At 40.0% G+C, this 16,791-nt stretch overlaps 1 protein-coding gene across 1 annotated transcript; it reads left to right on the plus strand.

Moving 5' to 3' along the window:
* The first annotated feature begins 14,801 nt into the window (after positions 1-14,801).
* Positions 14,802-16,167, plus strand: LOC149140483 (glutathione S-transferase F10-like). The gene is made up of 3 exons (XM_089446446.1): positions 14,802-15,029; positions 15,217-15,265; positions 15,367-16,167. Exons 1-3 carry the CDS (start codon positions 14,880-14,882, stop codon positions 15,810-15,812), a joined length of 645 nt encoding a protein of 214 aa, XP_089302572.1. The 5' UTR covers positions 14,802-14,879; the 3' UTR covers positions 15,813-16,167.
* The last annotated feature ends 624 nt before the right edge of the window (positions 16,168-16,791 follow it).

Genomic DNA, 16,791 nt, shown 5'->3' on the forward strand with positions numbered 1-16,791 from the left:
AATAAACAAAGCAAAGCAAGAGTAGAAGCAAAAATGAAAGCGAAGCAAGTAAGCAAACAAGCAAGAAAACAAACAAGAAGATAAAGCACGTAATAAAACAAGCATGCAAGAAAACAACTGAAAGAAAACATTACTCCTACTCCTACACTAACAATACATGGGCCTGATTACGTGAAGTGATACTTCCAATGCAGTCACCAGTGCACCGGTAGACCCATGTTGGTGAAGGCTTGGTCCGCGAGCAACCTAGTTGTGCGAACCAACAAGCAAGAAAGATATAACAATGAAGACAATGACACTTCGTGATTCAAAGTGCCCATAGGACATAACTGAGTGCATGTGCATGATGGGTAGTCTGAGGACTTATCATGGTGTTGTGTGACACTACGTGCAAATTTGAAGCATAAGCACACTCTTGACTGTGACATGCAAGAAAACGAAAGAAACAAAGATAACTTACGTCCCACACGAGTGCTTGCAATGTAGGACTCCTCTAATGCGTGAGCAATGGGATCATGTAGTTCAAGTGGAGGAAGTAAAATCTAAGTGCTAGATTTATTTTTGAGTGCATACAGATGAGTGATGACGAGCCTTGAATGTTTGAACAATTTCCTAATCGGAAGCAAAACCAACCTCAGGACAACAAGGGCCTAACATGACCATCAGCTCACGCGGAAGTGCCTCGACGATCTGTGGGGTTTCAACTTCATTGACAGATGAATCTTCGTAGACCAATGGCTTAGATGGATTAACAACAAGTTAATCAACATCGCGATCAAATGATGAGGTGAAGAGATCACGACAACAAAGATTAGAAAATTCAGGATGATGGTCGACATCCTCATGGTTTGATGAATCACACTGATGGCTAGAGGAGGAGGATGGATGTTCACCCTCTGTGTTTCCAGAAAAAGAAAATGAAAGATCAAGTGGATTTCCAATAGTTATTAGTCCTCTCCGTTATTGGATGATGGGCTAACAAATGGTGTGTCTTGTTAAAGATCAACAATGGGTGCATCCGTGGATGAAGATGCACATGTGAAATCATGGATCGTAGGTTCACCAACAATGTTAGGAAAGAACAGAGGGGGCTCAGACAAAAGGGAGTCATCCTTTGCCGAGTGTTGATGCTCAATCTCCCACTCATACTCTTCATGAATGAACGTGCATGTTGGTTGTGCAACACCAACTCTGTCAGTGTGTTGTTCCTCGTTCACAACAAGTGAAGAGTCTAGAATGGATGAACAAAAGACAACATCATCTGGAGGAACACCCGGGTGTGAAGACGGAGGTCATAGAAAAGAATGCATATGAGGACTCGAAGGACTCACAACCAAATCTGCTAAAAAATCGAGTGAATTTATTTTGGGAGGGTGTGAGGGATGAACAAGTGTGTGAGCATGGTCCTCAACATCATAGGGCAATGGTGGAGCTATTGAATAAGAGGAAGGTGGACAGTCAGTTGGAACAGTGCCCACTTCCACATGAGATTGCGCAGCTCGATCAATGAAGAATATTAAGTGGGGCTTGATCTCAAACTTTCTTTTGGGACGAGAAAATTTCTTAAGGCAGTACTCAAACGGTCCCAAAGGTAAGAAAATTTCATCTAGCTCCTCCAGCTTGAAACTACAAGTCACGGAAGTGCTGCCAAAAATCAATAATAGATTCGTGCAGAGCCCTTTGTTGCTTTAACAGTTTCCGGTCAAGATGGTCTGTATCAAAATGATAGAACATGTCTTCAATAAGATCACAGAAGGGCTCAAATGAGTGCACGGTGTCAGCTGGTAGGCTAAGCACCCAACGAAATGGAGATTCGCGAAGTGTGTATGCAAGCAGCAAACCGACGTGTTCATCAAAAATCTCATCTTCCTCATGAATCATGGAAAGAAAGTTATGTAAGTGCTCAGGCCTGGCCACTTCGCCTTCACCATCATATGTGTGAGTGGACAAGAGATCGAAAAGCTTCCCCGAGATGGATACATCTTCACGATTCAAAAAACACCTCGGCGGAAGAAGAGTGCAAGACTCCATGAAAGATATGCAAAGGTTCAAACTGGATGAGAGGACATATATTGTCCTCAAGCCCTCCTTCTAGCGCCAAAAATGTTGATGGTGCTAGACCCGCCAACATGTTAAGGGGATCTCCCTAGTAAGAATTCCCAATTATACCTTAGACTGTTTGGTGTAGTAGTCCCAGTAGTGGGTCGTAAGGTAATGCCTTGACTATGATGTCACACGTAGGCAAGCAAAATAACTCTATCAGTAGCAAGGGTGTGACTGATGCAGTGAGTCAAGGAAGGTGTATGAGAGGTTACAACACTTCTAAGGGGGAAGGAGGTGAAGGTGAGTTCTAGGTTGAAAGGGATCAATCCCAACTCAGCTAGGAACACACAACACAAAGGAAATGCATAACTTCCAGTGGAGCAGTCCACTCAGATGCAACAGTCACATCATACAAGGTAAGATAACACGTACATCACTCATGGATCAGTCCAAGATGAATGCAATGGTTGTTATGGAAAGGTTCAAGTGAAAGGTCTGTTAGATGTCTGGTAGAGTAGTCGACACGGACAGTGACAAAATTAACAACATATGCAACACATTAACAACAAGATTCATATAATTGCATGTGAATCATTTCATACACAAGTACGTAAGTTAAACAACACATATCATTAAAGCAACCGGAGCAATCCAACTACAATAACAACATATGCATGAAAATGTGCTGGCTCTTATTATATAAAGAAGTGTAAGTCACAATCATACAACACATCCATGTAAACCTATTATCCCCAACAATGGAATGTTACAGCCACATCTTCCTGCTCCTCCAAAGAGATGTACTAGCTCTGTGCAGTGGAGAAGCCAAGGTGTGTTACAATACTATCAAAGCCTTCTTCAAGATAGTCTTATTAGAAGCTTGGCTAACCAAAAGCCTATACAATGAGTTATGAGGGACTATTTATAGCAAAGGGTGGGGTGACCCTTGACATTCCCCTTTGTGAAAGTTAAACTACCCTCATGACTCTTCACCTACTCTATGCTTGTTACATCCAACCATTGACACCTCACTTACACTTGACATGACTCAACATTACAATGCACATGTACTCATGTGAGACAACATGGCTTGAGCAAGCCTTGCAAGACATCACTGACACTCGGTCCACTGTGGTGAGACAAATGCTTTGACATGCTTGTGATGGTGAAGGTGGTGAGCTAATGCCAAGCTTGGTCATTTGTAATGGTGTGCATGCACCTCATGGTGACATCTTGTTGAAGAAAACTCTTGCCTCCGTTGCAACTGATGCATTGGTTCGACCCCCTTCATCCAGCTCGCCTACTAACATGCACATGGTTTTCTTGGGTATGGTTGAACAGGAAACACACTGATGCATAGTGTCCGTGCTAATCTTCAAGTGTGTGTTGGTGGTCATGTGCATTAACTTGCCGAAGTACATGTTCAGCCCCAATTGGAATTGCTTCTTGTCTTTGCCTTGGTGAGTGTGTTGAATGGGTTTGATTGCATGCATGCGCTCAATGACATGCATGTTGATGAATCCCTTACATGTGATCAAAAACACTACTCACCATGTCTACTCTATGTCAGCTGCTGGGATGGATCCTTAACTTGTACGGGCATAGTTTCATCCGTGAGTGCATGTTTCTCCCACTGCTGTTCATGTTCTTGTTGCAACTCATTCATCTGTCTATGCAACTTCATGTTCTTCCTTAGTTGCTTCTTCAATAAATGCATCTCCTTCTTTGTTCCATCTCCTGCCTTCACAGGATCTTCATGTCACGCCGTCACTTCATAGTTGGAGTCTCCAAAGTTGCTTTCATCATCAATGTACCTAGTTAAGCTTGCAACCTTGTTCTGCCTCCATGTTTTCAACAACCCTCCTCTTGTATTCATTGTATTTGGCATGATGTCTTCAGCAACTATTCATTATGTTGCTCATGTTGCTGCTGTCATATCTTGATGTCCTTGTCTACGAACAACTTGATGTCTTCATGGGTAGGCAAGTCCATGGACACTTGATCGACTACATCCCCAAGTATGCTCTGAACGGTGTATTCATCTCTACTCTCCTGGAAACCATTGTACCTGTATTGTTGAGGGGTAGATGAACACCTAGGATACCTGGAGACATGGTAACACTCATGGAAAGCAAGCTTTCAATAGAAAACGAAAATGAACATGAGAATTGACTCGCAACATACCTAGGTGCATGATCATGAAGGTTGCACAATTTCAGCCAAAAGGTCGGGAGAATGACTGCCAATACTATACAAGGCATAGTCTAGGTTGTTTGGAGACTGGCTGACTGTTGGAACTGTGCAATGCACAGTCCAGTCTAGCTGCTAACTGCTAGGATTATGCAATGCGTAATTCCAACTGGGAAGGACTGCTGGCCTAGGGACAGATTTGCACAATTTCTTGGGCCAAGCAGCCACTGTCCTCAAGAAATGTGAAAAACAGTCCTGGAGGCCATTGCTGGGTAGGAATGCACAAATTTAGAGAGGAAGGTGAGTGTTCCTTTCCTAGATTACGCAATGCAGCCTTGGTGAAGGCAAAGTTTGGGCCAAGGTTGGCCCGACTCACCAATGGGAAACTGAAAGAAACTAAGACAGTAAATGCATGGCAACACTAAGTGATAGAACAAGTGATTGATAGTGTATGCAAAGCATGAATGAAATATCTAGCAAACAGATCAACATGCATGTGGGTGAGGTAGTTCACCAGTTGGGCGAACGTCTGTGCAAAACAATTTCATGCATGCGATAGCAACGAAAACTGAAACAGAGCTAGGAAAAGCTAGTATATATGTAAATGAAAGAAAGCATTCAAATAAATCAAGAAAACAATACTCCCACAAGAGAAAACAAAAAAGGTGACAGAAATGTAGCACAAGGCATGGGAAGCAGGCTTACCCCAAAACAAATGAGCTGAATATGCCGACTGCTGCTAGATGTGATGTGGGATGTCAAAGATACAAGGTTGATGTGAGGAATGTGCTATGTAGCGTCCAACTGATGAGTTCTGATAACATCAAGATTGTGACGTGCATGCCACAAATCTATGGGAAGAGGCACCTGGTGGGAGGTTTTTGAATTGCTCCTTGCATGTAACCTCCAACTGCTAAACATAGAACCCTGAGATAAGGGATGCCTTTGCATGCTGCCTTAGGAGAAGCAACGTGTGCATGCAAGTCCGTTTTGCTCAGTCCCAGAGAGAACCGGTCAACTTAGCTGCACATGCAAGAGTTTGTTCGACTGCTTGAAGGAATTCTGCATTTTTGGTTGGGAGCTGGGTTGTCTGCCCAGGAGATTTCCACAAATTCTAGGTAGAGCAGTTGACTGCTACCTAGATTTGTGCAAATCCTGGGCTGAACAACCTGCTGCAAGGAAAAATTGCGGAAATCCTGCTGGGAGGGTTGGCTGGCAGGATTGCGCAATCCTAGAGCCAAGCAAGTTGTCAGAGAGGATTGTGCAATTCCTGGAGGGAAGGCTGGTTTCCCTCTAGGAATACACAATTTTCAAGGGGAAGTTGTTCAGCCTGCATTTGGACCAAATTTGGGTGAGCAGCCTATGAGGGGAATGGATATACTGTGATCGACAGGCTGCCTTTGTGTAAGGAAAACACTTGAAGCTTGAGTACTTAATGAAGTAAGATAAAATGATGTGTAAGGTTGGTAGGGAGGCTCCAAAACATACTAAGGAAAAATTTTGGAGGGTGGTTGTAGCCACTACAATAGGTGTCTATCCGACATGTCTGCACAGTTTCTTCCATCAGTGGAGCGGGCATGCTTTGGAGTTTTTGCACAAATTTTTGGGGGAGTGAGGCCCGAGGTCATTGCCTGGTCAAAATCTTTAGTTGACCAGCTGGAGACTTGGTTGATGTGCTTGCGGGAAGTACAGATTGAAATGGATTGCTGGGAAACTTCTACATTATTCTGGGTGATAGTCGGTCGATTCCAGGGTTGCACAATGCATATTTCCTAGGAGGCAGGCTCAAGCTCTGCGAAATTCTAGGTAGAAATACATAATCACTGAGGGTTGAAACTGCAAAATGCAGCTCAGCAGATGTCTGAATTTTGGAGGATGGTCCGATTGACAAAGCTTCAACAAGATGACCAAGTGTGTGAACGAGTGACTTCGTACATCCATGAACTCGTGAGAAAACACTCTACATGACTTGACAACAAGACACCTCAAACCAAAAAGACAACATACACTCAATGTGACTGACCGATGATGTGAGCAACAAATGCAACACTTGTGATAAATCGTTGAATTACTGTGACGACACTTGCACGCCAATGCATATAACTTTGTGTGTGAGTGCGACATGTGTTTACATAGTAGAAACAATTTTTACACATGAAGGCGTACCTTATGCATGGCTATAACATGACTGCAAGGATGAAATTGTGATCAAGATGCAAAAAGATGCTCGTTGAACAGTCAAGCGAGGAGGGTGCAAAGACTCAAAACGAACTCACGGGATGAGCCCGAGTGCTTGCAAACATCGAGAAAAAACCTAAGGAAGGCTCTAAAATTGGATGTAGGCCAAAATTTTGGAGGGTGTTGCAGCTGCTACAACATGTCCATTATCTACTTTTTTGGAGGTGCCCATTAAATTTTGACAAAGTTAAGTACAAGGATCTAAGGCTGCAAACCCAGAAATTTGTTATCTCAAATGGCCAATTGTATTGGAAGGACCTAGTGGGGATTTTACTTCTATGTTTGGTTGAAGAAGAAATCCACAAAAAGATTGATGAATTCCATAATTGTGTCTTTGGAAGACATTACAGCTGGAAAGATACAACCCATAAAATCCTCAAGGCGGGATTTTATTGGCCTAAGCTGTTTGGCGAGGTGCATACCTATGGGTGGTCCTATGAGAAGTGCTAAAGGTTTGCAAAAAAGTAGAAGTTAGCACATTTTCCTTTAATCCATGTGTTTTTTGAATAACCTTTTAGGTAGTGGGGGTTGGACTTCATTGGGGAAATACACCCACCTTCCAACGATTAGAACAAGTGGATACTCATAGCTGCTGATTACTTCACTAAGTGGGTAGAAGTGACCCTAGCCAAAAATGAAACAAATGTTGTAGTGACTAAGTTCATGGAGGAAAACATCCTTGCTGGATTTGATTGCCCTAAGAAGATTGCCATTGGAAATGCTCAGGTGTTCAAGTCAACCAAGTTGATTGATTTTTTCCAAAAATACAACATGATAGTAGGCCATTCTACCACCTATTATCCACAAGGAAATGGATTGGTTAAATATTCAAATAAAACATTGGCAAGGATTCTAAAGCAGAAAATATCAGAAAATCAGAAGAACGGGGATTCACAGCTGAATTTTTTCCTGTGGGCCAATAGGGTTACCACCAAGAGGTCCACTAGGAAGTCCCCTTTTGAGTTGGTTTATGGGAAGGATGCAATCTTCCCCACACAATTAGATATGATAGTAGCTAAAATCTTACAAGATGTTTGGGAGGAGCCAAATGCTTTGACCAAAAGGATAAATTAGTTTGTATAACTTCAAGAGAGAAGATAACAGGTGAATCAAAATTTGATCAATTATCAGGAAAAAATGAAGTCCCTATTTGAAAAAATGGCAAAAGATAGGTATCTGCAGCCAAGAGATTTAGTACATAGATGGGATATCAGAAGGGAATATAAAGGAAAACATGGCAAGTTTGACCCTCTATGGTTTGGACCTTTCAAGGTCCCTGAAACCAAAGGGAACAATACCTTCTTGCTAGAAAATTTAGATGGTGACGTGCTTGAGCTGCCAATGAATGGGAAGTTTATCAAGCCTTAATTTCATCACTAAAGAAATCCACTCTCATCCACTGTAAATACCAGTGAGCCCTTGTAAATACCAACACTATTTTATGGCTTTTATTACCACTTTTTATTTTATGGAGGTTTTCATAAAATGACTCCATACACAGGGAGTGCGAAACTAATTTGCAGGTCTCAATGCATTGTATACAATACACTCTCCCTAGTTAGAGCTAATGTTGTTTCCATTTATCACTTATGTAGAGAGAGATGAGAGGTCAAATTCAATAATGCTAGCTAAAAAATAAATTATCAAGCCCTAGTGCCATGGCAGAAAATCTAAGGTTAAAACCCACACTCATGGAGCCCCTATTAGGTAAGCGTGATAGGCTAAAGGAGGAGTTTTGAACAGGCATGCCCTTTTGATTAAATTCTGATTAGTTTAGTGGTGGATTTCCATCGATATATGCTTGAAAAACCCGCCTGGAATAATTTCAAGGGGGGAGGGTTAACTTCTGTGGGCAATAGGCCGATGCTACCCTCTAGAGTTTACAAGTCAAACTGGCAAGCTTATCGATCTAAAAACCTAGATTGATTCCCAGGGGTAATCAATGGATCCAACCTCTCACTCTCCTACCTACCAAGATGGACATTCCATTGGCACCAATTAAAGTGAGTGATGGATTCAAAATTTAAATGGTAACCTCTACACCCCATGCTTCCATCCACCTATCTTCTGTCACCACCCAATCCCCTTCTACCATGTGTCTTCTCGTGACATCATCCTACATCACATGACCATTGCCCCCTCTCCGCCTATAAAATCCCTCCCTACCTTAAATATTTAAAAGTTTCATATTACTTCTCAATGCAAATGCCTCCCGCCATCCGTATGTTTTATAAAGTCATTTGATCACTCATCCGGTCCAGAACCTCCCTCCAATGCAGTTTTCAGCTATCTTTGTGATAACTAGGTAATCGGTCAGTCCTTTTCACCTGTAAATTATTTGAATATTCATTGGAACATGAAGAAAGCAGCCCCTAAGACCTCTAAAGCCCATGAGGTTAAACCCTCCTCCATTGTCGAGCATATCATGGACACAGAGGCACAAATTAATGACCCCTCTAGTGCCTACCACCTCACGGACATTCGATTCAACTTATATGGTAACCATGTCAGAGGAGAAGACCCATTTCGGGTGGCCGATTCAGACCTGTACTACCAAATTGTACCCTCAGTACACTATTTCCCTGAGTTTGTCTCTTGGTTGAAAACCGCTTACATGGACGAGAACAACTATTTCGTCTCCTCAATCAGGGTCAAAATCCTAATTCAAAAAGCCCTGATTTACCAAAGCTACCTTGAACCCCAACAATTTATAGAAACTACATTGGTCTACCATTACACTACCCTTCTAGATAATGAGCAACAATCCTTTCTGCAACTGGTCTTGGCCCGTGGCCTACATTGTCTGCCTATTGCTGACAATTTCCCTATAACCCTATTTGCATAGTCTATTTAGTTCATCCTATCCCTAATTCATCATTTGTTTGGGGATGATGATCTAACCGAGGCCATAAGATTCCAGCTGCACCATTTCCCCACCACCTCCTATTTCAGATATTATTCCTTATCCTTCTTCTTGTTTATGTACACTCATGTGGGTGAGTTCGAGTGTCTAGGTCTTAGTTTGGTGGCTTCCAACGAAAAAGGAAGTGTGTTTTTGACTGGGACATTTTTGTTAGGAAGATACAAGATGTTGATGGCTATTCCTAGTTTTTATCCTCCTACATGGCCATTTCCTATAAAATTATTCATGTTGTTTCCCCTCTCATAGTTCTCCCTCAGCAAAAAGCAATCCTACAATTTAGCAAGGATACGAGGGTGGGGGAATGGTACCTATTTAAGGATTTCACAAAAATTAGGGTCTATGGGTGTGAGCTTCCTCCTTACCGCTTGTATGTGTTTATTCCCATGAGGATTTTCACTCTTGAATTCATCAGACAGAGCCTTAATGTAGACCAAGTTCACTTTGTCCCTGCTAAGTAGAAATATATGTTTAAGTTAGGCAAGTCTACGGGACCTTTTATTAGCAATTCCAGGCAATCCCACAGGGAAACTGAGGAGTTACTCAAACAAATGAATTTTCATCTAAGGGATGTCTGGAATTATGATCCTCATGGTGTCATTTCCAAGAGAAGAGAGAGAATAAAGGCTTCAACTTATGGCATGAGGATAGGCTTGAGATTGAATGGAAGGCTAACTTTGATTCGTGGCCTATTAACACAAAGATGGAGATCGAGACTCCAACGATGAAGCACAAGGTACATACAAGGACCATTGACTAAATGGAAATGTCAATATGGAGGATGTACACCCTAGTAGAAAGGAAAAGACCCAAGAGATAGAGGAAGAATAAATTGCGGCCAAGTTAGTAGAGACAAGACCAGATCAACTAGGCTTCTAGGTGACTTTGGAAGACCCATTACAGACTGTTGCCTCATCCTCTTCAGAGGTAATTATTTTAAGTTCAAAAGGAAGTGCAACTACTACTGAGCTAAGATGGCCTATTGGAAAGGTCATTGAAGAAATAAACAAGAAGGCAAGGGAAGAGATGTAGAAAAAAATGGCATCTCATTTAGTCCCATATCAGACTAGACTTTTGGCTGCTTTGGACTTAGAGAGAAATCAAATGAAGTTCTCACTACAACACCCACTAGCACAGTCTAACTTCACGCTCTCAATTTAAGGCCCTAGACATTTCATTAGACTTGACAAGTGTCCCTCTACCATATAAGATCAACTTCCACAGGAAAGTGGGAGACATGTTGTACAGTGAGCTGAAGAGAAATGCAATGACCGTTAGCAAGGATGAGAAGCTGCTAGAGAAGGCTGCAACAAGGTTAAAACAAGAGAGAGCTAAATCCAGATCTCTACACATGCATAATGAGAGCTTCAAAGAGCTCATTGTGAAGTTGGGATTAAATCCAGAAGACAAAGCTACATTCGAAGCCCTTCTCCAAAGTTCACAAGCAAAAATACAAGACTTAAGACAAAAACTGAAGATGCCAGTGAGTGAGCATGTGAAATCTAAGGAACTGGCATAAGTGGAAGAACAAAAAGAAATATTGGAAAAATAATTGATAAAAAGAAACAATGAGATAGTAGCCCTTAATAAATATGAAACAAAACTTTAGTTGAGGATAGACGCACACATTTGTGTAGTGCTTGTGCCTGAAAACCCCTAAAATCCCATAGAACAACTCACCAAGACCCTCACCAAAATCGAGCTTTCGGAAGGGGAGCTTAAGAAGGTGTAGAAGGATTTGGACACTGCCCAAAGAAACCTAACACAAAAATAAAAACAACTTGAGATAGCCCGGACAAAAGTTGACCTGATTAGTAAGAACCTATAGGTAACAAACCAAGAAATTTATGAGCTAAAATGCATGCTGAAAGGAAACATGTCTCTCCCGCAGGCCAAGAAACTTTTATGAGATGAAATCATAGTGGAAATGAAAAGAAATTGGGAGTACATAACTCTGATGGATGAACAAAATATTTTAATCAATTATTATGAGTTTTTCATACTAGCTGCTAAAGAAGATGGTGAAAAGAACTCCCAAATTGCAAAGAAGTTCATTTAGTTTGTAAATGAAAGGCCACTCAGTGAGTTGAGGCCAATAGATGTTGTGGATAGAGTGTCTGTTATCATGGATATCTCTAAATTTGTCTAGAAGGAGGATGCCAGAGTCAAAGCTGAGGAATGTGTAGAGGTGGTACTGAAAGATGTAGCTACTTTCAATGTTGAGTTTGATGAAAGAGTTGGGGTAGGGTTTCTTAGGTGCTGGGATCTTGTGGGAATTATAATCCCATGGACACAATATAATAATATGTTAGTGGAGGCCAAGAGCAAGGCAGATTCCTGTCATGAGAAGACTACCACCCATAAAGGTAAAACAATGGTTAACTATCTCAGAAAGGAACTTCAATTGTTACGGTTGGTAAATACCTTGTTCCACCCTCAGTGAGTTGAGGCCAATATAACTCAGAATATTTATTATAACCTGTTTTTGGAAGTAGAAAGATAATTTTGCATCTTCCCATGAGTTGGAAATCCTTATCTGGGCACTCTAAGATCTCATATTCCCATTGCAACAGTTCCGCCGTCACAAAAATTCTGATAAAATAGCTGATTTTAAATCAGCGATATCTCCCACATCCGGACTCCAATTTGACCCATTTGTTTTTTGAAATTGGGTGATTTTTCGAGAGGAATCCAGATCTAGTATTTTTTTTCATAATTTTTGTACCAAATTTTACATATCTGATCTACAAAGTCGCCGCCCAAAAAAAATTCCTGCAAAAAAATTGAGACTGAAATATGCGTGAAACCCTCATTCACATGGAATCATAACCTACTCTGATACCACTGATCCGGATCTTGGGGGGAGGCCCCCAAGATCTAAGAGATTGAAATGGATCTTGGGGAGGAGAGACCCCAAGATCTGAAAACTTGAAATGCCAGAAGAAAAAGAGGAGAATGCCCAAAAAGAAACACCACAAAGAAACTTTTTATTAAAACCGACTGATCTGGATTTAAACAGGAACACCACAAAATACCGAGATAAACATATACAAAAAGATGTAGCAGAAATAATGCTTCATTTCATTAATGGAAAATACTGAAATATGCTTACAACTAGAAATGAAAATAAACCAGCTAGGGTGATGGTAGCTTATCTCTGAGAAGAGATGTGTGGCTACATGCCTCTGAACTGTAAAGACTACATTGTGGCGGACAATCTGTCCTTTTACAAAATGTGATTTGTTACTTATAGTATTTTTCAGTTACAATACCACAGGTCAATTCCATGGGTGAAAGAATACCATTGGTGGATTTCACAATACCATGGGCCAATTCCATGGGTGAATGAATACCATGGGTGGATGTCACAATACCATGGGCACTTACCATGGGTGGATATCACTTACAATACCATGGGTGGATGTCATTTACAATACCATGGGTCGATGAATAATATGGGTGGATGAGTACCATGGGTTGATGCCATTTTCCATTCGGATCAGTTTCTTAGGTGCTGGGATCTTGTGGGAATTCTAATCCCATGGACACAATATAATAATATGTTAGTGGAGGCCAAGAGCAAGGCAGATTCCTGTCATGAGAAGACTACCACCCATAAAGGTAAAACAATGGTTAACTATCTCAGAAAGGAACTTCAATTGTTACGGTTGGTAAATACCTTGTTCCACCCTAGGTTGAACTATACAGGGGTCTCGAATCTCAAAATTGCATATCAACAATTCTTTCATGCTCCTCTACCAGCTCCAACACTATGGAAAATGTGTGAATAGTTTGTCAATCCTCCTGTGCTCTAGATCATTAACCCAACTCTATTTTATGTAACTATTTTATTTTAGAAGAAATAATGTCAGTTAGTTATAATCGGTTAGTACAATTGTGCCACTGAGCAAGCTGATATTTTGTTATGATGATTCAATCCAAAATCAAGAAAGAATATTTTGTAATGGGCTCTCCCTCTGAGGCCCTATTAAAATAGTTCATGATACAAAATGAGAGGTTCAAAATTTTGATTTCCCAAGAGAGAAACTCTACAAGTTGTCAATGAAATGTATGCTCTGTGGAATATTAATGAAAGTTTTTGGCGATTCTAGCTCATATAAATGTGCAGTATGTATTCCTTCTTATGTTTGTTCCATATGTTCTCACTCTTCTTCTGAGTATACATGTAATAGCCGCTTCTGGATATGTTTTCATGGATTTATGGATTCATCTAGGTCTAATGTTGATTAAAGATGCCTATAATTGATATGAATTGTTATCCTTAAAATGCACTCCATGTATCTTAGCACTTCATTTAAACATATTTCTCATATGTTTCACACTAAACTTCAATGAAAAATATTCTTAATTTTAAACCATGTGCATTGGTTTTATTTCTTCCTTTATTATTTTATCCCATATACTACAAATGGCATATGAAATTGCATGTGCATATGATGTTGGCCATTAGAGCTAGATATTAATGCTTCTGTGAGTTATATTTGGCATCCAACTTTGTATTTCTCCTCTTAAGGAATGTTTTGAATCAATTTCATCTCAAATATGTTAAATACTGAAGTGTAATAGAAAATATCAGTAAATCCTTAAAGCACTCATTAAGTTGTCCTAGGCACTAGTCTCCTTTCAACCCAAAGGTTGTCTCTAGGAGCTACAACAACACCGAAGGTTCCTTGATCACCTTGGGAATGCTAGGGCTCCAAGATTGAATGTGAAAATGAACTCTAGAGGTGTCAATTAAACAGATTTGAGCGAATTAGGGTTTATGACGTGCAACCCTCTACTTTACTAATTCCTACCCATTCCCCCCACCCCTCGCCTCCTGATTCCTTACGCCTTCCACGTCCACATCCTTGGTTCCCGCAACACTACCTCTTCACCACTCTACATTCATCTACACTTCTATCAACCTGTCTTTGCACCCTTTTGGTGCAAATACTAGTTTTAAAATGTTACGAATATATTGGTTTATCAAATCAATTCAAGTTGACACCGCACCTAGTACTCGAGTTTTCTATGGTACGTAGGGTGGCCTATTATTTTTTGAATTAATAATTGATTGCGTGCTCGGTACGCATATATTTTGAAATAAAAGAGAAGGTCATACATATCGATTACGTTTAGGATTAATGGAATGGACTTCTGGGCCATCCCCACTACGAATATAAATATATATCCATAGGCTTGGAATGGACTTCTACTACGAATATAGATATATTTTCAAATATTTTCAAATCCCACGTGCTCGACATCTCTTCTGCTTTATTTGAAAGATCGCTTTTCTTCTGTGAACCACCCATCAATCCATTTTGAATATATATTCAAATCCCACGTGCTCGACATCTCTTCTGCTGCAGTTGAACCGTTCTCGCCTCCGACATTATTTAAAAGATCGCTTTTCTTCTGTGAACCACCCATCAATCCATTTTGCATACCTTAGCAGCTGTTTCAGAGAGCATCATATTATTTCATGGCGACGATCAAGGTACTCGGCTATAGCGGATCCATAACCACCAGAACGGTTCTTTGCTGTTTGAAGGAGAAGCGAGTTGATTACGAGTTGGTCGTCGTAGACCCCGCTGCTGGTGATCACCTGCAACCCCGATATCTCGCTCTCAATGTAAGAAAAATTTATTTAGATTCCTAGTAACATGTGATTGTTTTAATGTTATAATGGTTTAATAACATGTGATTGTTTTGATGTTATATATACTTGAGAACTACTCTAAAAGTTAAATCGAAAAAAAAACAAACTATTTTGTTCTTAATCAACATTTTCCCTCCGCCGTTTTCTTCTTGTGCTGCAGCCGTTTGCAGTTGTGCCCACTATCCAAGATGGGGATCTCACCTTATTCGGTAAATTTCTACACATCCCCATAATCTAAGCATAGGTTTCTTTCACGTTTATATTTCGTTTCCAGAGGGAGATCTGATAAACAGTTGGTGATGAGTAACAGAATCGAGAGGCATCCTCAAATATTTGGCCAAAAAGTACAAGGGCCAGGGCACTGAGCTGTATGGAAACAGTCTGTCGGAAGAAGCCCTGGTTGAGCAGTGGTGTGAGGTAGAAGGACAGTCTTACAATTCCCCTGCTTTGGCCATATTGTCTCAAATCGTGTTCGTCCCAAAGAAGGGAGGCACCACAGACGAAGCAGTAGTGGAACTGAATGTGGAGAAGGTGGGAAAATTGTTGGATATTTACGAGGAGAGGTTGTCAAAGAGCAAGTACTTGGCGGGTGATTTCTTCAGCTTGGCCGACCTGCAACATCTGGCGACTACCCACTACCTGGTCACAGTTTGCGGAAAGGGAGATCTGATATCGTCGAGAAAACATGTGAAGGCCTGGTGGAAAGACATCTCATCTCGCCCTACGTGGAAGAAAGTCACTGAAAAAGCTCCATAATGAAGAGAATCGACTGTAGAGTCTGTATGGAGCAGGCAGACAACCAGGGCTAGCTAAATAAATAAATATAATAAATGGTAAGGCAAATCCTATATTATTATGACTTTCATATTTTCATTTCATAGTACATGAAAGTCATGCATGTGATAGGTTTTGCTATATCGCAATGATCCGGATAAAACTTTCAATACTTTGAGTGGATTCTCTTTTCATGTGTTAGGTTTTGACCTATCGCAATGATCGGGATAAGACTTTCATGACTTTTAGTTGACTTCCTTTTCATTTCGATTTCAGATGTAAAACTTAGTGTTTGCTCTATAAAAATGATCAGGATAAGACTTCCATGACTTTTACATTTGCTTACCAGTTTGGATGATGCTAAATTATTGTTATTTTGTTTTGTTTTTAAGAATTTTTTTAATATTTATTTTAATTTATTAAAATGATATTAAATTATATATTTATTTACAACATAGTTTAGGAGAATTTCAGTAGCTCTAGAGATGCAAATAATCTTTTTTGTTTTGATTAATAAAAAAAATAAAATTAACATTATTAAAATTAAAATATATTTGTATGAGTTTTATATTAAAAATGAGTATGTGAGTTTTATATTAAAAATGAGTATGGTTCAGTTCTCAAAAAATATCATAACAAAAAAGTTTTAATAATTTAAGATGAAAATGTATCCATCTTAAGCACAAATCCACTATACAGGAATCACATCTCTTCTACAAACCTCTTTTAGTGAACATTTAATTGTCTTTAGTTATCTTTATTTTTGACATATGTAATGTGTAATACATTACATCTAACACCTTCACATCTCTTCCATATTGACTTCCATAGCACCTCTTGACACAAAAATTAACTTGTAATTAACTTTTGAATAATAGGTTGTTTTATTATAGCTTTTTTTCCTTTTTTAATTATAACATTTTATGAATATCAAAATATTGATAGAAAAATATATTTGATG

This window comes from Pinus tabuliformis, chromosome X (genome assembly GCF_031772625.1).
Source record: "Pinus tabuliformis cultivar Carrire ecotype Pingquan chromosome X, CPIR1, whole genome shotgun sequence".
NCBI classification, from domain to species: domain Eukaryota; kingdom Viridiplantae; phylum Streptophyta; class Pinopsida; order Pinales; family Pinaceae; genus Pinus; species Pinus tabuliformis.

Bases quoted from the DNA above. Each gene is read 5' to 3' on its own strand.
- LOC149140483 (XM_089446446.1), top strand. From the start codon at position 14,880: ATGGCGACGATCAAGGTACTCGGCTATAGCGGATCCATAACCACCAGA. The intron at 15,030-15,216 runs GTAAGAAAAATT...CTTGTGCTGCAG, and splicing joins CCCGATATCTCGCTCTCAAT to CCGTTTGCAGTTGTGCCCAC. The intron at 15,266-15,366 runs GTAAATTTCTAC...GATGAGTAACAG, and splicing joins TGGGGATCTCACCTTATTCG to AATCGAGAGGCATCCTCAAA.